This window comes from Dysidea avara, chromosome 3 (genome assembly GCF_963678975.1).
Source record: "Dysidea avara chromosome 3, odDysAvar1.4, whole genome shotgun sequence".
Classification (NCBI taxonomy): domain Eukaryota; kingdom Metazoa; phylum Porifera; class Demospongiae; order Dictyoceratida; family Dysideidae; genus Dysidea; species Dysidea avara.
The window spans coordinates 32981349-33007570 of NC_089274.1; the positions used below are offsets into that span (position 1 = coordinate 32981349).

General features: G+C 38.3%; 2 protein-coding genes and 2 long non-coding RNA genes across 8 annotated transcripts in view; 2 read left to right on the top strand and 2 right to left on the bottom strand.

The window, feature by feature from the left end:
• LOC136250766 (RCC1 and BTB domain-containing protein 1-like) overlaps window positions 1-26222 on the bottom strand; it is a 123927-nt gene that overhangs the window by 31873 nt on the left and 65832 nt on the right. For both annotated transcript variants that reach the window (XM_066043054.1, XM_066043055.1), the window contains 4 exons: window positions 25449-25556; window positions 18112-18254; window positions 17924-17990; window positions 17613-17739 (listed from right to left, as the gene is read on the bottom strand). In XM_066043054.1, coding sequence (XP_065899126.1) covers window positions 17613-17739; window positions 17924-17990; window positions 18112-18254; window positions 25449-25556 — 445 coding nt within the window. The remainder of the gene's footprint in view (window positions 1-17612; window positions 17740-17923; window positions 17991-18111; window positions 18255-25448; window positions 25557-26222) is intronic.
• Window positions 5106-12302, bottom strand: LOC136250769 (uncharacterized). 3 transcript variants are annotated; one of them, XM_066043060.1, is made up of 3 exons: window positions 12184-12302; window positions 5772-6294; window positions 5106-5676 (listed from the first exon to the last, which is right to left on the bottom strand). In XM_066043060.1, the coding sequence occupies exons 2-3, from the start codon at window positions 6247-6249 to the stop codon at window positions 5204-5206; spliced, it is 951 nt and encodes a 316-aa protein (XP_065899132.1). In that variant the 5' UTR covers window positions 6250-6294; window positions 12184-12302; the 3' UTR covers window positions 5106-5203. The 3 variants fall into 3 exon arrangements, with proteins under 3 accessions (XP_065899132.1, XP_065899130.1, XP_065899131.1); XM_066043058.1 differs by lacking the exon at window positions 12184-12302 and adding an exon at window positions 7340-10424; XM_066043059.1 differs by lacking the exon at window positions 12184-12302 and adding an exon at window positions 9352-10421.
• Window positions 7561-12745, top strand: LOC136250772 (uncharacterized). Its single transcript, XR_010698714.1, has 3 exons — window positions 7561-7730; window positions 11675-11710; window positions 12186-12745. It is a non-coding gene; the product is annotated as an uncharacterized lncRNA (long non-coding RNA).
• Window positions 13553-14808, top strand: LOC136250771 (uncharacterized). 2 transcript variants are annotated; one of them, XR_010698712.1, is made up of 4 exons: window positions 13553-13589; window positions 14083-14144; window positions 14202-14544; window positions 14594-14808. It is a non-coding gene; the product is annotated as an uncharacterized lncRNA (long non-coding RNA). The 2 variants fall into 2 exon arrangements; XR_010698713.1 differs by having other exon boundaries at window positions 14202-14536.

Below are 26222 nucleotides of genomic sequence, written 5' to 3' on the forward strand. Positions count from 1 at the left end.
AGTACCTAATGTTTACGCTTCAATGTGGGGCTAGACTGGTGATATTCACTGTAGAGCATGCATGCATGTATACATACAAGCTACACAAACACATGTGGACAAGTAGGTAAAAAAAAATTACTAGCTACTTACGCGGTAATCTAGCTTGTTAGCCCGTCTCAATCAAACATGATGCAATTAATTATTGTTGAAAACTGAATGCACGGATCCTTTATATAGCTAGTTATATTATCTATAGTTATATACCCATAGCTATTACCTACGTATGCAGCACTAGTGAGCTCTTTTTGCAACTGTAAGTAACTATATATATAATACAGTTCTGACTCTGCAACGGGCTTGCAGCTGTTTGTAGCTATATACAGTAGGTTCATGTACCAAGCTACTTAGCTAGCTATATGTATACAAACCTCTCCAATGAGCGAACACTCAGTCCTTTCCTGCTAGGATATTTGTATTGCAGGTGAAGACTCATACGTTTGTGGGTCCATCGCTCCTTCTCTATTTTCTCCCTTATGAACTCTTCCAACTCATCCAGCAAGCGTATCCCAGCCATGGCTATATATTCGAGGCTATATACCTGTAGCTACTTATTTGCATGGTGCCAACCAATTAGCTATTGTTGAACTGCGCCTCTCGCGTCTATACAATGAGTGTAAGCGGCTGGCCCTGAGGCTAACTAAGGCCAATGAAACTTGATTAGCAGTTTCGCGTCACCGCCCACATCCCTTCACTAGCACCCGCATGGAATTTCATTATTGGCAATTTAGATCGAAATACTCTAATAGAGCAGTCACTTTTACTCTAATAAAGAAGTCACTTTATTATAGGCATGCCAGGAGTACTAATATTCTTTTTATTCAAATGAGAAGTGTTATCCATGCAATTTTACAACACTTTAGTGACAATATGAAGGTTTCTGATCTCAGCACACCCTGAGTAGGCAATAATGAATAATGAATAAAAACCGCCCGCCCGCATCAAAATTTCAAAAATCTGAGCGAGAAACTAGTAATCAAGTTTCATTGGCCTAACTATCTGTACATTATAATTAGCGCATCCCCTCTAGTTGAGATTAATTAACAAGCAATGATAGCTAGCTAGATAAGATCTAATCTTCACATAACAATAGAGCTAAGTAGCTAATTGCAGTTAGTATAATTATATTGCTACTGGAGGCCTGCACTGAGCATTTCAATACTTGCTACATCAGTACTGAATCACGTAATCATGCGCTGACCTATCAATGTCAACCCCACTCCCACCAAGCCAGTACGGGATATGTGGGGGTTGGGCAGCACAAGTACTTTTTTGTGTCAAATCCCCTTCGTCACATGGTGCATGGGACTATATGTGGGATTTGACCTAATAATTATATAATTCGTCCCAGCTAGGTAGGGGAATTTGACTTTCCACTTCATCAAATCCTCACTATATCCACCCTACTGGGGGTGGGGCTTGACATTTATAGGTGCAACAAAAAATACACTTCAATTAGCTTCTTATGTAGCTACAGTGAAACTGTATACATCTGTACACACACATATGTACACATACACACACAACAAAAAAATGGTAATATTTTTAACATCATTAGCTATATATAATTATAACTACAGTTAATTGCATCCATGTGAGTTAATTGTATCCATGTGTTTTAGGCCAGTAGCCCGTAACAACAGCAAGCATAAGCAAATAAAACACAGCCCGTATGCTAATCACTACTACTCACTTTGGTCTCCTTCTGTACAGCTACACTTTAATTTTCTCTTGATACAATGTAAAGCAATCCATGAGCAGGTTGTAATCTTATGGTTAATTAGCTATCTATAAAAAAAATAAAGTAATATTGTTAATTCATCTAGAAGAATAAAACAAATATAATGTAATGTTTAATTATGTCTACAGGGAATCTATAGTTACATGGTGCTATAGAGTATCAGTGCAAAGGTACTCTGGGAATACTGAGTGCCTGGGTCATGTTACATAAACTACCAATGCCTCCTCCCCAATGCCCAGGGTTATAGTCATATTGGCTAGTGAGGTGTCATGTGCCCCTATTATTTGTCTAGCAGCTACATGATCATGAATACACACACACACACACACACACACACACACACACACACACACACACACACACACACACACACACACACACATGCACACACACACACACATACACACACACGCACGCACGCACCACGCACACACACACACATGATACATGGCACAATCACACTGCAATTGTTAAACAATCGAAATAAAATAAAATATATATGTACCACATGGATTGCAGAATGAAAATAGAAGGGTGGTCATAGTATAGTTCAGTCCAGTGGTTCGATGCACACATATGGTAATCCCAAATGAAACAAAAACCACACTGGTTAAATGGTACAATGGTTGGTTGAACAATAGAAGTTATATTTATGTACCACATGGATTGCATAATAGAAAAAGGAGTGGTTTTTTTTGTGTGTGTGTCTGCTGTTTAATTTAGAAGCCAATGTGGTAGCAATGGTTATAATTAGCACTGGTCACTTCCATTGTTTGAGGCTTGTCTAATTGTTTTGCATGTCTTCCATCTAAAAAAAAAAGTATCCTGCCTGCTTTAATTTCGACTGAGACAACATGCACGACTTGTACATTTCATCTACACCACAATCTAGCCATCTATAATTATATCAACTGCATGTATTGTTAGCTTGTAGCTGTACCATAACTGTCAAATCGATAATTTTTTTTTAAACAAAAAAATGAATAAACAAAAATAAATCAACTGGCTAATAACTATATAGCAGACGATATGCTGGGGAAGACAAAGGAAAATTATTTTTAAATTAATTAATAAAAGTATCATATAATTGTCATATGGTCTGGCTGTATAGCTACACTGACTACAAGCCTGGCTAGATTTGAAATTGTTTGGACGTATGAAGCGATATGATTGTAAAACGATCATATAATTATAGCCATAAAGTGGTTGTATGCACCTTTTGATGCACTGCACAAACTATATATCCTCTCCTCCGCCGGTACTTTACTTGTGCTAGTCATGATTCCCCCCCCCCCCCCCCCCCCCCCTTTTTCACACACTCTCCACATGTTTGCCGTACTTGCACGCACACACACACACACACACACACACACACACACACACACACACACACACACACACACACACACACACATGATACATGGCACAATCACACTGCAATTGTTAAACAATCGAAATTAAATAAAATATATATGTACCACATGGATTGCAGAATGGAAATAGAAGGGTGGTCATAGTATAGTTCAGTCCAGTGGTTCGATGCACACATATGGTAATCCCAAATGAAACAAAACCACACTGGTTAAATGGTACAATGGTTGGTTGAACAATAGAAGTTATATTTATGTACCACATGGATTGCATAATAGAAAAAGGAGTGGTTTTTTTTGTGTGTGTGTCTGGCTGTTTAATTTAGAAGCCAATGTGGTAGCAATGGTTATAATTAGCACTGGTCACTTCCATTGTTTAAGGCTTGGTCTAATTGTTTTGCATGTCTTCCATCTAAAAAAAAAAGTAGCCTGCCTGCTTTAATTTCGACTGAGACAACATGCACGACTTGTACATTTCATCTACACCACAATCTAGCCACTATATATCAACTGCATGTATTGTTAGCTTGTAGCTGTACCATAACTGTCAAATCGATAATTTTTTTTTTAAACAAAAAAATGAATAAACAAAAATAAATCAACTGGCTAATAACTATATAGCAGATGATATGCTGGGGAAGACAAAGGAAAATTATTTTTAAATTAATTAATAAAAATATCATATAATTGTCATATGGTCTGGCCGTATAGCTACACTGACTACAAGCCTGGCTAGATTTGAAATTGTTTGGACGTATGAAGCGATATGATTGTAAAACGATCATATAATTATAGCCATAAAGTGGTTGTATGCACCTTTTGATGTACTGCACAAACTATATATCCTCTCCTCCACCGGTACTTTACTTGTGCTAGTCATGATTCCCCCCCCCCCCTTTTTCACACACTCTCTACATGTTTGCCGTACTTGCACGCACACACACACACACACACACACACACACACACACACACACACACACACACACACACACACACACATGATACATGGCACAATCACACTGCAATTGTTAAACAATCGAAATAAAATAAAATATATATGTACCACATGGATTGCAGAATGGAAATAGAAGGGTGGTCATAGTATAGTTCAGTCCAGTGGTTCGATGCACACATATGGTAATCCCAAATGAAACAAAACCACACTGGTTAAATGGTACAATGGTTGGTTGAACAATAGAAGTTATATTTATGTACCACATGGATTGCATAATAGAAAAAGGAGTGGTTTTTTGTTGTTGTTGTTGTTGTTCTGGCAATTTATTTTAGAAGCCAATGTGGTAGCACTGGTTATAATTAGCACTGGTCACTTCCATTGTTTGAGGTCTGGTCTAATTGTTTTGAATGTCTTCCATCTAAAATTTTTTTTCCACTTGTTTTTTACTTTACGTAGCCTTTCTCCCTTGACACTAGGGGATTTGACAAATAAATTCACATTTGTACTTAGCTAGCTAGCTATAGATACACATGACACGGCAACTGAGCTCTGCAGCCTTCAGTCCTGGTTGGTTAGCTAGCTACGTAGCTTGGGAACATGCGTGCATGTATATGCATATACTGTAGAATACGGAACACTTACCAGTGTATTTCATAGCCCATGGTCCATGTCTGTTGCAAATCTTCACTGCTTCTTCTCCAGTCATGCCGGATCACTCGTGAAAACCGCTATAATTTTGAATTTGTCACGTGATCGTGAGACTTGGTTGATCATGCGCGTTGCTACGTAACCTGTATTATAAGCACTTTCATGTCAACAGTCATATACAGCCAGATATCATCTAGTTTTATTTTAGTTTCTCTAAACCCCATCCCCATCCTCTCCTTGACTTTCAACTTGTTTGTTTTAAATTTAATGTCAATTTAAAGATTGCATGTGATCACTTACAATACAAATAATAAATAATATGAGCAATGTAGCTAGATAGCTACAATGACTACAATAACAAATATTAATTCAAGTGAAATATACCTGTAATTATAATAATGAAGAAGGTTACAACAAACTACTAGCTAGCTATACAGTTTAACTTTGGTCAACTCTCATCTCCAGCAGTGTCAGTCTCATCTTCTAAGTAACTGCTTACAGCAGTAATCAAGCCATCAAGACCGAGAACTTTGACAGTCTCAAAGTCTGTGTCCCTGCACAGCGGGCAATTTGCTGAATGACTGGTTGCCAGCAACTGCTGAACACATTGTTCACATCCTACGATTGACTTGCAGCACATTGATACAACCATCGGTGGCCTTATCGGGACCACCTGACATATACAACATTTTAATATATCTTTCAATTTGTCCCTTAATGAGATTGGCAATGTCCTTTCAATGATTGATCTTAAGCCTCTAAACTCATCCCTCATATCCCTCAGTTCATTTTTGATCCTTTTGGCAGCACGAGGTGCCAGCTCTTCGTCAATGTCATCGTCAGCATCATCTTGAATCATATTGAGATCCCTCTGTGTCATGGCATATAATTTCCTTCTGGGTGCCTTCCAGAAAGCTAACCCTGAAAATGATAAAGTTATACATACGGTAAACCACAAGTCCTGTATTGTTACTGTGTACAGTATATGCACATTGCTTTTACATACAGCTAGCTACCTTGAGTGGCAGATGAATTTTCAATTTTTAGGCCATTATTTGTCACAATAACGTGATCCGATCCCCACTTTTGTTGTATCGCAGCCAATATAAACTCAGTGTGAGCTGTAGATTCTGTGATATTCACAAATATCTGGGCTTTATCATGAAACCTTATTGTCCTGCCGTTCTTTGTTAGCTTGGCTTGCACCAGTTTCACAGTGGAAGATGGTGGAGGACGCCTTGCCACCACCGATCTGAACATAGAGTTAGATGACCCCTGGTAGGGAGTGGACGATGCAAGTACATGTACAGGTGGATTGGTCCCGGGTATACTGCTGTTGCTGCTGTTTAAAGACTGGACATGGGAAGATGGGGTCCCAGTTGGGGTCCTGGTACGGCCCTCTGTCAAGTTCCTGCCTTCCACCAGTAGAGTTGAAAAGGGCATCACACCTTCTTGAGACAGGTTAAAGGTCCCATTCTCACTTGGAAAATACATCGATTCGTCAATACTGTCCTTCAAGAAGACGACTGAAGGGTCAACCTGTATGTGAAAGGAAAAAAATGCAATCTATGAAGTACTTAGCTATAGCTAGTTTAAAACAAAAAAAATATATAAAAAATAAAAAACACCATTATACACTGTACGTATAGCTATGATATAGCTAGCCATAGCAATCCTGCAAGGTAGATCCACGTCCCTCTGTTAGCTAGCTATAGCTAACCTGAAACAAGCGGCGGAGATTTTCAGTAGTCACTTGATGCATGAACACATCAGCTTGCTGTTCTCCCTTCTGCAGGGTAATTCGATCGGATTGAGTAGCCCTATCAGCCATATGGTTACGCAAATGCAGTTTATCTGATGCCTGTCACAGCACGTAGGCTATTTATACCTTGTGTGCAGTAGCTACTAGCTACCTCTACTAGACCTCAAACCATACTTTCAAATACAATACACATTATGCTCCTTCTTTGTTCGACCTGTAGCATTCTTTATTAGATACTAGATTTGACACGTAGTTAGCTAGCTACTCTGACATAGAGGTTTAGCTAGGTAATTAAGAACTATATGGCTGCTTGCCAGTTTAGTTCTTTCTTCTAGTACCCACTAACCACAAGTTTCTATACTGTGCCGGAATATATAGCTAAGCATACTTAAGTGTCAAATCCAGTAACTAACAAAGAATGTTACAGGTTGAACAAAGAAGGAGCATAATGTGTATTGTATTTGAAAGTATGGTTTGAGGTCTAGTAGAGGTCTATTAGCTACTGCACACAAGGTATAAATAGCCTACGTGCTGTGACAGGCATCAGATAAACTGCATTTGCTTAACCATATGGCTGATAGGGCTACTGAATCCGATCGAATTACCCTGCAGAGGGCGTTACCGGAAATCCTAGGTCATGAGCTATTTAAAAAAATCGATGGCCAAAGTATAGGCACCCATTGGGGAACTTTCCATACGCGAGGGTTACACCTTTGGGTCTGGGTGTAGGACCTAAAGCACACCGTATATACCATACTTCTGCATAAAGTGTAGCGATTACGAGGGGTTAACACCTGGCTATGAATTTTTTAAAAAACATACCATTTTGGCTTGAAGTTGCTGGTAGATCCACCTGGTGACGTCAAATCTATTCGAGTCTGGGTTTAAACAAATCATTATCACAGCAGAGGTGTTTATCGGTGATTTACTTTCAGCTGACAATGAAACACGACTGGCTTTTCCTTAGTAAAGTTTCAGCATTCTCTCAACGCCATCTTATTTTTGTTCCATCGATCGATTTAAAATGTTTTATCAAACGACAATCCGCCCTTTTTTCATGCCAGGCGCTTACATTGGGGTGTACTTTGTGACAACAGTGGACGAGAGGTTGCTGTCAGAGGAGTATATAGTGGCGAATGGTGATAAGACATGTATTTGCGTACGCTAACGGGAGAAAAGAAGCGCGTGCTACATTTTGACTGGAACGCGAAAGGTATGGGGATGATACACGGCTGTCCTAGCACTGGCAAGCTGGGTAGTCGGTAGTCTATTTAACAATGGGGAGGGATGGCACATAACACTATGTGATGGTCCCAGAATATGTCTAGCTGACCATTCTTATGAAGAATGTCAATTGTGACCTGCCTAATGTAGCCACCTGCTGAATTAAATGTGTCAATTATACATAAAGTATAAGGTCAGGAAATTTTTTCTTGATTAAATGCTGTACCATCACACTTGAACAGTGCCACAATAGACTGTATTCCAAATGACGTCACAAAATAAAATGGCTGTGGCTATTTGGGGTATTCTAACAATTTCGAGTGAGAGTTCCAATGGGGCTTAATAATATTCAAATCGCTATTCAACCCTGGAAGAAGATATTGACCTAAAACTAACAGGTACAATTATAAGGGTATAAAATCTATTCTCTAATGCCAGGTTAAAAATTTTCGGCTGGTTTTCGAAAAACTATTGTTTCTTTGCTGTAATAACCAAACCTGGTAATTTCGCCTCGATATCTAGTTTGTTAGCTTCTATATCAATCTTTGAAATCTCGATCGCCATTGGTGATAATACTCGAAAATATAAGAATCCCCCAAATAGAAAATCCGTGTGACATCATTTGGAATACGGTCTATTCATTCTACAATATTACAAGTAACACTACCTTGATATTTTGATCTACTAAAACACCACTGCAAATTAGTGGAGAATACTTATAAATGTTTGAATAACCACTGCATCAAGTGACAGGTAGCTAAGATGCAATATGTGACCCGGTCTGCGAAAAGGGCTCTTATAGCCTTTCCAATTGCATATATATGGTAACCCATAACTTGACTGGTGAATATGGTACAAGCCTATAATTTGGTCACTCAACAACCCTAACCTGGCAGTAGCTGTGGTTGTAATTACATGGTGATAGCGTTAGTAGATTAGGAGTTATGATTAGTCAAACATGGATAATTGGAAAGGCTATAAGAGCCCTTTTCGCAGACCGGGTCACATATGATGTTTTAAGACAGCACTCTTGTGCTTAACTTGAAAGATAGTGTCACACAGATTTGTTGGAGAGTGTTTTCGTAATACTAAAACACCTTAGTGCCTAGTTATATATATATAAACAGTGAGGGGGTACCACACCAACATATCCTGTACTCCTATGTTCATCCTCAGTCAAAGTGGTCAACCTCAAAAAATATGCTTTAACTTCTGACTTTCACTAAAAGTTGCACTTGACTCTTGAATTTAGTACATTTTTGTAAAGTACATTTAAATTGTTCTAAATGTATCAATAATTGTATATAACTTTTGAGCTGAGAGCTTGTCCTTACTAAGCATACTGTTTAAATGTGTACTGTTAGGTTTTATTGTAAGCATCATCAGGGGCGTAGCCAGGATTTTTTTGAAGGAGGTTCGGATTTAAAGTGGAATGTCTTAAGAGGAAGGCCTGGGTGCTTCCCCTAGACCATGTTACTAAAATAGTGCATACACAAAATATGCCCTTAGGCAGTAAGATTAAAAGGTGCTGTTTGTGCATCTAACTAGCTAAAACCTACACACTGCTGTTTATGCAGCTATAGAAACTATAAGCCTATTGTAAAACTAACTTATCTTTACTTCCAGACAGCATACTGACAGCCAACTTCAATTTCCTAGTGCACGGAAGCCCTCCACACTCGAGTCCCTTAGTTGGCAATACTTTTTTCCAGCTAAACATTATTCTCAGCTCTCAGCTGATCCAGCTGTTGATGGTCAATAACTTCAGACATGGCTTGTACTCCAGTATGTTGGAGACATCATGTGCCCACAACATTTACCAAATAAACAAATCATTCATCAGGTAAATATACATCAACAATTCACAGTTTGTGCTAACCTGACACATGTATAACACGACCACTCAAGTTCTGCCTTGTAATAAACCATAGAACAGTCCTTCGCCATTTCACTAATGCCATTTCAACCATGCATTACGTACACAATTGATCATGTGATGCAATAGATATGGTTCAGCATTAATGTGATGTGACCCTCAAGAGTAGTACAAAGGAGCACCAGTGGGCAAATAGCTACCGGAGAGCTACAGGGCTGTAAGATTTGGTGTGATTTTTAATTTTTAAGAAATTCTGCTTCTGAAAGGGGGGTTCATCCGAACCCCCCACTGCCTACATCCTTGATCGTAACAAAGTTCTATAGCTTTAGCAATAAATTAATTTTAGCCTTGACAGGCCTATATCAAGGTGGCACTCCAATATATCCTGTACTCTAGTGTTCATCCTTGGTCAAGGCGAAAATCAAAGTGAAGCTAGAATTTTGCAATCAGCCAAAGATAATTGCATTGCAGAAAATGCATTTGCAAACATTATTTGTTGCACTTAAACATGTCTGTTTTGGTGACGATCTGATAGCGATATGCAAAAATGCGGACGATATATGGTTTGCCAATAACCAGTCAGATTTTTTATGTAACACTACTAGTTAAAATAGACACGTTTCACACTGCACTAAATTAATGCCACTTTGCAATGGCCACATAATACATCATAGAAATTTTCTACGGCTTGGCCTAGTGGACATGCATGCAACCATAAAGTACTCAATAAAACACAGTAGTACCATATGATTTTGTGTATATGTCTCCCACCCCTAAGTTGTGAAGCTATGATACCCCTCCCCTCACTATGTTACGCTATTGTATTATTGTGCGTCGTGATGCCCCTCCCCTCACTATGTTACGCTATTGTATTTTTGTGTGTTGTGATGCCCCTACCCTCACTATGTTACACTATTGTATTATTGTGCGTCGTGATGCCCCTCCCCTCACTATGTTACACTATTGTATTATTGTGTGTTGTGATACACTATTGTATTATTGTCTATTGTATTACTGTGTGTCGTGATGCCCCTACCCTCACTATGTTACACTATTATATTATTGTGTTTTGTGATGCCCCTACCCTCACTATGTTACACTATTGTATTATTGTGTTTTGTGATGCCCCTACCCTCACTATGTTACTCTATTGTATTATTGTCTGTCGTGATGCCCCTACCCTCACTATGTTACACCATTGTATTATTGTCTGTCGTGATGCCCCTACCCTCACTATGTTACACTATTGTATTATTGTGTGTCGTGATGCCCCTACCCTCACTATGTTACACTATTGTATTATTGTGTGTCGTGATGCCCCTACCCTCACTATGTTACAATATTGTATTATTATGTGTTGTGATGCCCCTACCCTCACTATGTTACACTATTGTATTATTGTGTTTTGTGATGCCCCTACCCTCACTATGTTACTCTATTGTATTATTGTCTGTCGTGATGCCCCTACCCTCACTATGTTACACCATTGTATTATTGTCTGTCGTGATGCCCCTACCCTCACTATGTTACACTATTGTATTATTGTGTGTCGTGATGCCCCTACCCTCACTATGTTACACTATTGTATTATTGTGTGTCGTGATGCCCCTACCCTCACTATGTTACAATATTGTATTATTATGTGTTGTGATGCCCCTACCCTCACTATGTTACACCATTGTATTATTGTCTGTCGTGATGCCCCTACCCTCACTATGTTACACTATTGTATTATTGTGTGTCGTGATGCCCCTACCCTCACTATGTTACAATATTGTATTATTATGTGTTGTGATGCCCCTACCCTCACTATGTTACACTACTGTATTACTGTGTGTTGTGATGCCCCTCCCCTTACTATGTTACACTATTGTAATATTGTGTGTTGTGATGCCCCTACCCTCACTATGTTATTGTGTGTCGTGATGCCCTTCCCCTCACTATATCACACTATTGTGTTATTGTGTGTCAGGATTTCACGTGGCTTTGTCACTCCTTATTACAGATTCATTGCTGTAAAAAAAAAATTATCTGATGAATATGTGTATGTCTGACAGTGCTACAATGATTTCAAGCAGCAACTATATTGAAAGGTACATATATTATTGTAACATATAACATACATGTTAGAATACAGTGTATGAGCTATTGTAAAATTTAATTTTTGGTACACATTAATATCTAGAGACACTTGCATGTACACATACTACAGACACAAATTCATGCATACATACTATATACACACTTACATGACCCAACACACACCACACCACATCACACGCACATAACACACACCCAACTAGAAAGACACACATATTACACACACGCACACTATACATGTACACATACACACTACACACACACACACACACACACACACACACACACACACACACACACACACACACACACACACACACACACACACACACATGCACTACACATACCACACTACATTCACGCATGCACACACACACTACACACATGCGCACACATATCTACACACACACAACACACACATGCATACACTCCAGTGGACTATATTATTTATATCTCTTTTACTTACAGATGAGATTCATCACTTAGGGTTGCTTGTTACAAGCATGTCGTTGCTTCTGAACGTATTCCATATACGTAGCAACGAAATGTTGGTATCAACCAAGCCTTTTCTGTATCTACCACTTCTCCATGACACAATGATTGAGTGTGCTATTGAGTGGATGTGCTATCGTACATAGTGAGTCCCTCTTTTACACTTACTTGTTTTACCTAATCCGTTGCACACTAAATAACTTTGAAGTAGTGTCTCTTCGATGAAGGTGTATTGATGCAGTGGTCATGCCAAGTTTGTCATCACCAGATCTGTTCATTATCAATATTGTGACATAATAGTGTAGTGATGCATAATACATTCGTACGTACTTCTTATAATATTAAGTGATTAAAAAAAAACAGTACGATGTGCATTATAATACTTAATAGTGATCGATCTACTTGTATATATAATAATCACGATGGTTAATCAAATGAAACTATATGGCTTCACATAAGAAACATACCTTTGTAACATACAATATGCTTGGGTAAATTAAGCTATCATTAAGTGCACCACACAACATTCGTTTCTGTATATATATGTGAAAGTTGTAAAAAAATTGTGTAGTTGCCTCATATGGCTTCCCATAGCATCCAAATAAGGTGGACAGGAGACCAAGTTCTGCTCTGCTCATAACCAAATAGAACATCACTACTTGCAGTACTTGGAAATGCCGATGGTTATGTTTTGTGACCAGAACCACATAGTAACATGTTGTCAGGTAGTTGGTCGGTGTATGGTGTACATATTTGATGTGTTGTGGGAGTGTTCTATTGAAAGGTAACTTGATAGAATGAAAGATCTAGCAATTTTTACGGAAATCGATATCTCAAAATGAAACTCCTCCTTGACCACAATTTTTCACGCATGCGTAGACACACAGTACCTTTACCCATTAAATAAGTTTCAAACATCAGAACTGATATCCAGTCGGAAATAATAGCTGTGAAATCTGCTCCCAATTTCAAGTCCATATTCTGACCACAAGACACACCCACATGTTCTGTTACACATTTTAAAGCTCCTTTGTGACATTTACGACATCTCACACCATTTAAACATGAAAACAATACTTCAAAGGGGAATTACTGTAAAAATTGACGTAAAACCTATTTTCGCGAGGACCCACCCACCAGGCTCAAAAATTTCATAGAAGGTGTTATTCAAGGTACATTATATTTAAATTGACAAATGACCCTTATACATCACATAATGGCCGATATATCAAGCTTTTAGTGATAAAATCCTGCAAAAGTGATGAAACCTATATACATTATCTACAGTAGCTATACCCTATCTTACAAGAGTGCACTTTTGTGAAGGAGTTACACTAATACTTTTAAACTAAAGTGAAGGAGTTGAAGGTCACCGCTCAGGTGAGCATGGGAATATGAAGGGATGGTCAATGACCTGGGACCAGAGGAGGTTGAGCATGCATCTTGAGAGCTGCTTTTGAACTAGTGCAACTTTGTCACCTCATGAAGTTCTAAAAGGATACTTTAAATATTCATATCAGTGTGTCTGAAGTCATTATACTTAGTATCCCGAGATACCTGAGTATATCCCAGGACGTCTCATAGCATGGATCCACTAGATCCTACAATACTAAGTATGCCGAGATACCTGAGTACATCCCAGGATGTCTGATAGTGGGAAGCTTCTAGATCCTATAATACTTAGTATCCCAAGATACCTGGGTACATTCTGGATGTCTGATAGCAGGGTGTCTGATAGCAGGGAGCCTCTAGATCTTGCAATACTTAGTATCCCGTAATGTGCATGAGCATGATCCTCCCACACGAAGTTCTTTATATTATGTATGTATAACATCTTGCCACATACAGTATGAAAAATTCTGTTTCGTGTTAGGTATTACAGTTGGCATTTGGCTACACCAATCTATTTTACTATTTCAACAACCACTTCCATCGGTATGTTATAGCAGTGTGTCAGTATGCACTTTGTGGTAATGTCTTTACTGCATTTAGTTTGTACAAGAACCTTATGCCCAAAGAAAGTTCAAACAAGATTTTCATGGTTATGGTGTCGATCTCAGGACAGCAGTATGGAATAAAAAGGAGGTAACACATACAGTGACTATTAATTTTGGGAAACACTTGCTATCATAAATACTCTAGACGAACAGTCAAAGTCACTCTGCTGAAACATTTGTAGGATGACATGCCCGCTATTCGTCATCAACTCTCTGCTAGTATGTCAAGTGACAAATAAAAGGCAAGTGCGAGGCAGGGGTCAATAAGAGAAGGAGAGGTCAATGAAGAGGAGACACCACAAGTAGTTATGCCTTACATCTGACCAACTGGTATGTGGGTAAGCAACATAAAACAAGTTTTATGTGTATTCTGATCTTAACGTTTAGGTTTAAAAGATGGAAAACCAGATTTTCACTGACAACTAAAATTAAAGTAACACACACATTAGGATAGTCAATGTGATTGTATACATTTAAATGTTGTAATTGCATATGATGTAATCTTCTATTGATGTAAGTGTGTGTAACTGATTTACAATATATTCTGTATGTGTGCTTGTAATATAATATTTAGAATTTGTACATGTTATGGCTCTGTGTTAACTATCCATTCATACATCTTGTTCGTTAACTTAAAATGTAACAAATGGCGAGGAGTAGTTTAGTTGGTTTGCAACAATTGCAAGCGCTTTCGCACAGACCACATTGCTAAAGCTGGCAGAAGCAAAGCTCCTGGAAAGAGGAGGACACAGCAGAGTCACAACAGTCATAAGAAAGAGTCCTCAGAAACAAAGTCTGGCAAATGCAATGGATGGAGTGGATCACATTAACAATGATGACCTCCGACAGCTGAACACTGAGCCTTCAGATGAAGATTCCACTGCCGACATAATCCACGTACATTCAGTCTCATCAACAGTTCCTGAAAGCTACAAAGTGCCTGTTTAATAACTGAATGGCAATCACCTAGTGATGGAACTTGACACAGGAGCAGCAGTATATATCTTTGGTCAGTGAGAAGACATGGTCCAATAAATTGAACAGTCCTACATGTACACTGAAAACCACCTCGCTTAAATTGCATAGTTATCCTGACAGGAAGCTGCAAGTGTTGGGCTACTGCAAGCAATGTAGCGCTGATTAGATGACTAGTCTCTGTCTTCACATCTTGCAATTGCAAGCCTTCATGATCATGCTTCCAAACATATTATTTTGTGGTTATAGCTATAGCCAAATCATTAATCACAATGACTTCATTTTTATGAATAATTGTACTGACTGTTCTATTAGGATAGTTCGACGTTTAGCAGGAGCTAGTGCTGCAGCTCAAAGCCTGTATCTTGTAGCTGTGTAATGTAGATGATGCATTTAGCATGCTTCCTTTAAACAATACCCACACAGAAAACCTAGAAAATCTTACAGTAAGGTCTGTATACAATGGCTTCAATTATCGCCTATAAGCCACAGCAACCACCGTAACCATCGCATTAAAAGCTGGAAGCACTTAAAAATATAAACTTTGCAAATTGGAATTCATTAATTCCAACTTCCAAATACTATATCTATGCAAAGCATAAAACTTTATCGCTTGGCGCGCGCAGCGCGCCAAGCGCTAAAGTTTTATGCTTTGCATAGATATAGTATTTGGATGGCGGAGTGATCCCTGCATCTATGTACATGGCCTGTGACCATATTGTCTGTGAGGTATGATTTTATAGTAAGGAATTAATAGTATAATAATTTCAATCAAATGCATGGGCAGACATATTTATTAACACCATTTTGTGGATATAGAAACAGCCATTACTTTACAATGAAACATACTATTGACCCCTCCACCACTAAATTTCTGGGAGACTCCAATCATTGTGTTTTAAACTATCATATCTCACAAACCATACAACATAATCCCATAAAACTATCTATAATATTAATCACCACTAACCAGCGAATCCATTTGTGGTATTGTGGTTAGCAGTTACATAATCACAAAGTAAAAAGATCGGCCAACAAACCTAAGTCAGTAAATTAACACTCATAAACCTTCTTAAAGTGTTTATAATAATACAATGAAGATAGTCAGCCCATAAATAACTGAAGCGATTCAGTGGACATCTGGTTTTCAAGTGTTTTACTAACTATACCCATGTGCATAAACCTACTAGGCCACTAATCCATTATGAGAAAACCATCCAGTAGAGTGTTAAAACACGTCTAATCTATCTCCTTTCACTCAAAACACCAGTATCACTTCGAAGTAGCTACCAGAACGGTAATTACAGGAGACCACAAATCCATTGATCACATAACATTACGTGCAATAGTGCACGAGAGATCCGTTTATCCCTGTTCTTGCTTATCAGGGGGCGTGACCATTTCAATATAAGTGCATTAGCTGCTACAACACATGATGAAAGCCAAAAAATCAACACAAGGAGTGTTTATAAAGCAAATGCGTCATATGGTGTCTATAGTAGTGAATGGGTTCAGTTCAAATTATTCCTGAGGAAAATAATGACAAAAGGTTAAATTTCAGCACAAACATGGTTGTAAAGGTCACCAAAGGTCAAATCTAAGATGCCCCTATAGCCCAAAATCTTTCTAAGGACTTGTCCTAATATTGCTCCAATCATCAAAAGCAAAAAATCTGTTGTAGTATGATAAATACGTAGCAACAAACCAGCATGGCTCAAGTAGGAATTAAATTTGCACTTCAGGTGATGTTTTTATTGTAATAGAAACTATGTAGCTTGTATCATTCCTAAATTAGTGTTCCTTATACTTGTTTTCTATCAACTGGGCATTACTTGATTGTCGCTAGTCTTGTGTGGCTAGACCTCTATTTTAGTACAGGGATCCATTTCTCCTGCAGTATAAGGTGTTGATTCATGGGTACTGTATCAATGGTTATGTGTGTTGCTTATCATGTAAGAATAAAATGGCTATTTCTGTATCACATGTACCTCCAAAAGTCAAAGCAAGCATATTGATTTCTGAATGAGCTTTTATCTACATGTAGGGCTGTGTAAAAGGCAGAACATAGCCAAAACTAAGTGAAATAATTACCCGGGGCAGATATTTTGGTGTGAAATTCGTATATGTAGCCTCATGCATACATCTGGTGCCATCATTTCCCTTCGATATTGTAGTATAGAAGATCACTAACATGGCCTAAGTAGGGATTATAGTTTGCTTATCTCCCTTGTTTAAGCGATGGCCTTTACTAGCTTGCAAAATCCTAATGTTCTCACACTTATGTAAAGTAACAAGACTAAGGATAACAAGCAATAGATTAACTGCATATGTGTACAGGGTATATATCCCATGGTTATAGGGTATATATCACATGGTTATAGGGTATATATCACATGGTTATATGCATGTACATATGTGTCTACCAGCATACCTACTACAAAGTTTCTCCACATAGCAATTGGGTCTCTAGGTGATGCAAACACATCATCCAGCTGTTTAAATCCTGTTGGGACTGGTGATAGCAGTGATTTACCAAGGTAAGCTCCCCAAACATAAACCTGTCCACACAAATGTATATGTACATTACCAATATGGTAAATACATACAGTGCAAGGATATGCACAATTATGAATGCATGTACAAACAGCGAAAAAAAAAAACCATTAGCATGTTTACAAAATACTTCAGGATTTGCTATTTTAAAGAACAATCACATAATTTCTATTACTTTACAGTACATACCTTTCCATTCGCAACTTTGGCAGCTGATGTGTAGGAATTAAAAGTAGTGGCTGCAATTTCAATAAATCTGTAAGAACAAATTATCACAAACTTACACAATTACATATAATTTTTGGGTAACACAAGTGATGCCATCCACAGTCAATACAGCACAAATGAATAAAAGCATGAATACACACAATACACACCTTCCCAAATTATTTCCAACCCGTGCTGGTACATTACTAGTATTTGTGTTTCCAATTCCAAGTTGTCCATTACCATTACATCCCCATGTGTAGAGCTTTCCATCATCTGTTAATGCCAATACATGGTAATATCCTCCAATAATCTGTGTAATGAGTATAGAGATCATATAAAGAACATCAGCAAACAAAGGTTTATCGTGAACCTGAGTGATTTGACTGATGGTGAACTACAGGTCCAAGATACGTATCTGCCTTGAGGCTATTGACAGTTACATAAGCTGAACATAAGTTCCCTTATCATGCATGGCATTAAATACACTTTAAAATGCAATAAGGTTATGTGGTATTGTGCTAGTCAAAAGAAGTTTATTTGGAGAATGCAGAGTAAGTCCAGAAACTGATATATATATATATATATATATATATAGTGTTGCACCGATATGGGATTTTGCCGATATTCCGATAACCGATATTGGTTAATATTTTCAAGCCGATAAACGTAGCCGATCTGATATAGTAAAGCATGTCTATTTCGTGGCTATTTTTACTAGAATTTGATTGTGAAGGACTGATTTAACTTGTTTTCAGTGGCAGTATTGCTACAACAACAGCTGACAGTACACCGAAGCAGTAATAACAACATTGTAATACAGGAAAATACAACTCAATGCATTTGTAAACATCATTTGGTGCACATGAGCATGTATTTCTAAACACATACATATATCTGTATCTGCTACTTTTTTTATCTTGGTGCCGATCCGATACCGATATGCAAAAATACAACCGATATACAGTTTTTCTGATAGCCGATCCGATTATTGGTGCAACATATATATATATATATGTAATATATAAACCATGGCTACGAGGTGTAGTGCACTTATCAACAGTAAACTTCCGATGACTGAGGAGGAGGGGTGTATATAAGTGCAATACACCGAAGTGAGCCATGGTTCATATGATATATACCATGTTTCTAAATTAATCCGCACTACATTACTTACTAACAACCCATATGCACACAAACCAACTCAAAGTATATACTTACACGTAATTCACCATAGTTTGGCATGGTAGACATGCTGGAAACGTTCTTCTCACAATTCAGCTCTCACAATGAAGAATCAAATTGATTGTGGGACTTAGTAAACATATCTCCGTATATCGCCAGGACTTGTCCGTTCATATCAACCAACGTAGGAGTAACGTTACTTGCTGCCACCCATCATCGAAGTCATTAGGTATGAGTATAAAATGAGTCCAGTGGTTGGACTCTTACTGGCTGGGGTGATTGATCGCCTAGTATGACGAAGGCTATTAGCCTGAGTCATCTGGGTGATTAGTCATGCTAGCGTGGGCGTCGTTCGCCCACCCACATCAGGCTATCAGCCCGTAATCGTGACACTGTAACGTGTCACGTGACATCCCAGGTGATATATATACTTACCTGGGTGAGTATAAATATACTCACCTCAGATAGGTATATTTATACTTACCGGATGGTTATAAAAACCGGAATCGAAATGGGAAACGAAACAAAACGAAATCAGCCTACAGTCTAGTGGAGGACAATCACTATATTATGCACAGTTACACTATAATATATGCATGCACTACCTGTTTATGCATCAAGCAAGACTCCAGGTGGAAGATTTCTCTGCACGGCGCTTATCGATTAGAGATATTAAACACCTCCTCCTATCCGAGGGTCTGGGGACCCGTTGGGGACTCTACAATAGAAAAGTTCTGTGCTTGGGTAGGTGAACGTTGATTGTCCCTTGACCACTTACATAATAGCCACAGATGGCTTCATCTCTCTCTTAAAGGCATGGCTTCAGACTCGTCAACCCACTGCAGCCAATCATTACCGTAAATGGTTTGTAATGATCAAGTAGTTATTGCTATTCACTCCTCTTATGAAAGTGGTCAAGGAACAATCAACGCTCACCTACCCAAGCACAGAACTTTTCTATTGCAGCGGGTCCCCAGACCCTCGGATAGGAGCAGGCATTTAATATCTCTAATCGATAAGCGCCGTGCAGAGAAATCTTCCACCTGGAGTTTTGCTTGATGCATAAACAGGTAGTGCGTGCATATATTATAGTGTAACTGTGCATAATATAGTGATTGTCCTCCACTAGACTGTAGGCTGATTTCGTTTCGTTTCCCGTTTCGATTCCGGTTTTTATAACTATCCATACTCACCTGTGGGTTGGGGTGTATATGCCCTATATGCCCTATATGCAACCAGCGGCGACTTTGAAGTTTCACGTGATCATGGTATATATATAGCAGATAGTATCAATTATTAGCTAATTTTTTCTAATATTTTATCAGAGTATGCTGCAAACTTGATGCTTGGTTTTGTAGAAATTTCTGAAGTTGACAGCAATGATAGAACTGCAGGGAGACGGTGTCCACCCCCCCCCCCCCCAGACATCCTGCTACCAGAAATTCTTCACTTGATTGAGCTCCACACCTATCTATATTGTTTTAAATTTTGTTCAAACAAATGTTATAAAACTATTCAGTTAAGTAAGTTACAAAAACTTATTTTTAACACTAATCCATCTCTTTCCCAATTAGCACTCAACTGATTTCCTGAACTGTTGTCTGTTCAGATATCAGTTTTTGCAAGCTGTTATTTCAGACTGACTATGTCACAATACCACAAATAAAGATGGCCTTCACCACATGGGAAAGGGTACTACCATAAACAATGAAAGTTTTGTGTGACTTAATTAACTTTTGGTGAATCAGCATATGAAGCAGGTTGGCAGACAAAAAGTTTGGAGAATTTAGCATCCAGCCAAAATATTGAACAATATATAGTAGCTAAATTCAGCAAGAAAATTTCCTTGATTTGCCAAATTCCCCAAACTTTAGTCACGCCAAACTTTCATCGTTTATGGTACTAGGTGTTACTGGTATGGATATCTTGTTGATTAGGCAGCCCAACACATCCTTTGGTGTGTCAGTGCTGGTAGCAGTAAAGCTCTTGGCAGCCAACTATGGCATACTAACATTTGCCTGCCCATCTCATCACCATTATGTAAATGTGTTTAAAACTTCCAATCTTGTGGAGACAATGGCAAGAGCTATAACTAAAGCAAGTGTAAGACAAATATAGAAACTTTACATTTGAGTAGGTATCATAGAAGTAAAAAGAAATGACACAAGGGAGGCTGCCTATACACTCAAATACATATATATATTAAACTGAAGTAGTGATTGCAGTGTTCCCGATAACAGTCGGACAATGGACAATTTTTGGACAAATTAGCTAATGTCTGACCATAATTGTATTTGGCAGGACATAATGTCCTATCAAAGGAGCCCAAAAAGTCCAGGATATGCATACTTGGTTTACTTTGCTACTAATAGCTGTCTCTTGGTTGCTAGGAGATTAAACATTCAAGCCACCCAAGAGAGTGACCACTAATGTAACAATGCCAACCCCTCTACTGTACAGAACCTCACAAAATCACTTATAATAGTGTCTCAGCATATAAAAGAATGTTTATCCTCAGCACAAACAAACAAACAAACAAACAAACAAACAAACAAACACAGGGAATGCCTACAGCCAGAGTGCCTTACATCAGAGAATGCTTACTACAAGCAGTGTTATAGGTCACTTGTGTCCATGCAAAGTATAAATTTGTCTGGACAAGTTTGGATTTGTCAGGACATTTTGTCCTGCCACTAAAGAATTCTTATCGGGAGCAGTGCGATTGCAGTAAATGTCCACTTACATGTTTATCTTCAGGTGTAGGCAACCTCCTTTGCTTCACTACATTATCCCTAATCAAACTTAAAATTCCTAGCACTTGTTTGTTTACTTTTTTTGCAAACATATTTATGACTGGTGAACCTGTGCAAACCACATCAAAAGAAAGAATGGACTTAATGTTTTTGTTTGAACATACTTCCCAACTATCAATTGTGACTGGCTGAGTAAAAACCGGCTGTTTTTGCACATTCCTCGAATTCCATTTTATTGCATCTCTGTAATTTATAGTAACAAAAGAGTGGACAGTCAAAGTTTCAGCCTTTTATGATGAATGGTCTATAGAATTATAGCACTTGACGGTTGGAACATTGATAAACTCGATTTGTACAGCAACAATACGGGAAATAAATTACAGGTGCTGAGATAATCGATCATAACTCATGAATGAAACAAGCTACAAAGATAGGACTTGGCTCAATCTGTGCACCGGCAAATCAATCAAGGTATAGTACTTTCCCTGTACTCCTCCATGTTGACAAAGACGAAGGCCATTCTAACTAAGAAATGACGATGGCGAATGCTGTTTTTACCACATCATAAATAAACGTCCATAACTCATGTATCCTTTGCTGTACAAACACGAAGCAAAGATTTCTTACTCTCCATAAACAGGCAAATCCAGTGGTATATAGGTTTATTGATTTGAGCTTAATTTCAGTACGTACAAATGCAATTAATGCATGTGTAAATTTTAATGCAGCATGCGTATTTTTACCCAGACGGTTTTATGGCAAAATATTTTTTTTGCGAAAATGGCCAGTTTTTGCTCAGCGGGTCACAATTACTGAGAAAAGAAGTAGTCATTACACTTGTTTTAGCTTTGTTAAGCTCATTACACAGCAATAAAAATGAAGAACAGTACGAGAAGCATGTACAATCAATCCAGTTACTATGATAAATATGTGATGGCCATAGGGAATCCATCCAGCACTAGGCACCTTGAGCTGTCAACAAAGATAAATGGGAGACAAAGGAGGACAAAGGTAAGCTGATGATACATGCATTGTGTGTACTGTGGTATGCCAAAAGGCACCCATCAGACTGAAGTGACATCAAACAGAAAAAAAATCAAGTTCGTCGTCTTATCTGTTATGTATATGTGAAGGCATCAGGCAGGCAGGCAGGCAGGCAGGCAGGCAGGCAGGCAGGCAGGCAGGCAGGCAGGCAGGCAGGCAGGCAGGCAGGCAGGCAGGCAGGCAGGCAGGCAGGCAGGCAGGCAGGCAGGCAGGCAGGCAGGCAGGCAGGCAGGCAGGCAGGCAGGCAGGCAGGCAGGCAGGCAGGCAGGCAGGCAGGCAGGCAGGCAGGCAGGCAGGCAGGCAGGCAGGCAGGCAGGCAGGCAGGCAGGCAGGCAGGCAGGCAGGCAGGCAGGCAGGCAGGCAGGCAGGCAGGCAGGCAGGCAGGCAGGCAGGCAGGCAGGCAGGCAGACAGACAGACAGACAGTAGAAAACCTACTGGAAGTGTTTTAGATCATTCTGAAGGTACTTAAGGCACAGTGGAACCTTGGACCCCACTCATCCAGATTCTCAGTTAACTGAATTACGGAAATGACTGCTCTATTAGAGTAGTGACTGTTCTATTAGAGTAGCTGAAAATACTGATATTTAAAAAAATTCTTTATGCTGTTTTTAAGGTTATTTATACAAAGTTTCAAAGATACAGACATTTCAGACTTATGGACCACCCCAGGTCCCAAGGGATTTGGATAACTGAGGTTCCACTGTACTGTGGGTTTCTGGTCAACATTTTTTATTGTGAGGAAGTGCTAACCTTCATGATCTCTAATATACAGTATACCATACTGTATATAATTCAGCTATATGTATGCACATGAAAAACTATCATTTTGAACATCTATGTAGTTACATAAATATGTGAGCCACTAAGTGAAAACCCAACCATTTTGCATAATTCAGATAAACAACATAGAAATACACCGGATAAAAATGTGTACATTTTAACCTCTCAGTAAACAGTGAAACAATACTTGAATTAATATAACTTTTTAACCTTCTTTTGGATAAGGAACTGTTTTCACTACAGTAATGGTGAAGCGAACTGCTTTGGTATAAGATGGTGTGAAATACAGGTTTATTAATGATAGGTCATGGACATGCAGAAGTACTCAGTAAGCATGGCCATATAGTTTTTAGCACAAAAAGTGGATAACTTTTGCTGCACATGAGTAAAATAAAATAATATTATGAATAAGAATAGGCAAATTTCAAGTTTGTCTAAAATACACCTACCAATTTCTTTTCATTTGATACTCACTATTGGACCTATTCTCCTTATAAACAAGTTGATGCTGTGCTACTTCTAAAAACCAGGCATCCAATAAATACTATCCCTTGAATTATAAATTAAATTAACCACATGGCATATTGTTTCTCGCCTTGTTTTGTAACAATGTATGTAATACAATAAAATTAAACACATTTTGTAATTCACCAATTATTTTGTATCATCAATTATGTTGCTATGCACCGCTAAGGAAGCATAACTCCAGCACACCACTTCAAACCATAAATTATGCATAGAATTATCTTCTAATCTGTTTTATAGTTTGTCTATTGTGTTTTCATATGCAAATTCGCTACACAAAGCCTCGTGGTTGCTCTTAATATTCGTGCATGTACAGGGATACACCCCCTTTCAACTCGAGAAGATATGACATTACTGCATGGTAACTGACAAGGCCTGTTACGTTGTTTTTCAGTTGTTATATGCTGTTACAGCACAAACATTAGCTACTGAACTGTTTTACCTGGTTTCAGTTACTGGCCACATCTTCTTCAATTAAACACGATGAAACAAGAAAGTTAAGCTTTAATACAGAATGTAAACAGCCTTTATTCATTGAAAGAAGGTTTATTTTCTGTAGCTCAAAGCCTGTTTACTCACGTGGGTGTTGGACAGACACGCAGACACATGGACCAATTTCAGGAAACCAGGTATGCGCCCACTTTAAAAACCACTAGAGGGTTGTTATGAGGTGAATTTAAGGATCCTTTCCAAGGTGGGTTTTTTGCTATTAGGATTTTGCAAAAAAAAAAAAAACATGATGAGCCCACTATCGTGGTTCATGATACGTATGAACTGCCCATTAAGGAAGTTCTTCACAAACCCACTACACTTTATTTCAAACAACCACAAACATCTTAAAACTTTAACTGCCCAAAAGTTTATTTCTCACACACACTACATGACTGCTTTTATATTGCATAAAATGTTGGCTTACATTAACAGACATACATGCATGCAAATTAACGTACAGACACACAGTCTTCCCAATCAACTCCAGGTAACCAGCCACACACCCACAATTTGCAGCAGTGGGTGTGTGGCTAGTTTATAGCTTTATAGCAGTAAACATGAGCTGTGGCTTAAATAGTGTTGTTTGCCAATTTGTACAATTCTGGTAATATTTGGTTAATGTGCATGAAGATCAGATTTTGTTATTAGTAAAAATCAGATTCTGGCAATCACAGGAAGACTTTGTAAACTATCATCACATGAAATAATTTATATCCTAACTGATTACCTTAGTGATCACTTGATTTTGCAACTTAGTGACTTCTTCTGGAGTTGATTTGTTTGTAGTACTTCCAATTCCTAACTCTCCATTGCTATTGCATCCCCAACTGAACACCTACATTAGACATATACTGTATACATAGCATGGTCAGTAAATTGCTATCCCATACAAAACAGCTTGGTTATAAATAAGAAAGTATAGATAACTGCATATAGTATCTACTACACCTGTAACTATAACTAATTAACAAACATTAAACTGTATCCTTAACTCATGTTCTACATTTAGAAAGATGAACACCTGTATACAAAGTTGCCTTTCCACAACAATAGTGCAAAAAAGAAACAGTCAAATGATAATAATGTTCCAAATTTGATTGTCAAATTACTACAGTAGCTAACAATTACAAATGTAGCAACTTCAAAAGTAGCACATGACTAAGTAATAAACTTTCAGTGCTCAATTTTTGTTAATCGGTTAGTTATATTATACTCTCCCGCATGGGAGAGAATATTTGTCTATAGTTAGGTGGTTTCTTACTTTCTTCAAGTTATATCTTTTTGTGAAATAAATGGGAAAGATATCTTGGTAGATGTTCTTCTTGTCACCGTGGAGATTTTTGCTTGCTAAGGTTTTTCACAAGTAATGGACATGCAGGTCTGTAAATTCCTATCTTCATGTGTGTGCTTGCTATGCAGATGCTACATGTACAATTCAATACTTCTTCACCAAAGGAAAAAAGTTCCTAAACTGCAAAATCTCTTATTCTGTATTGTTGAA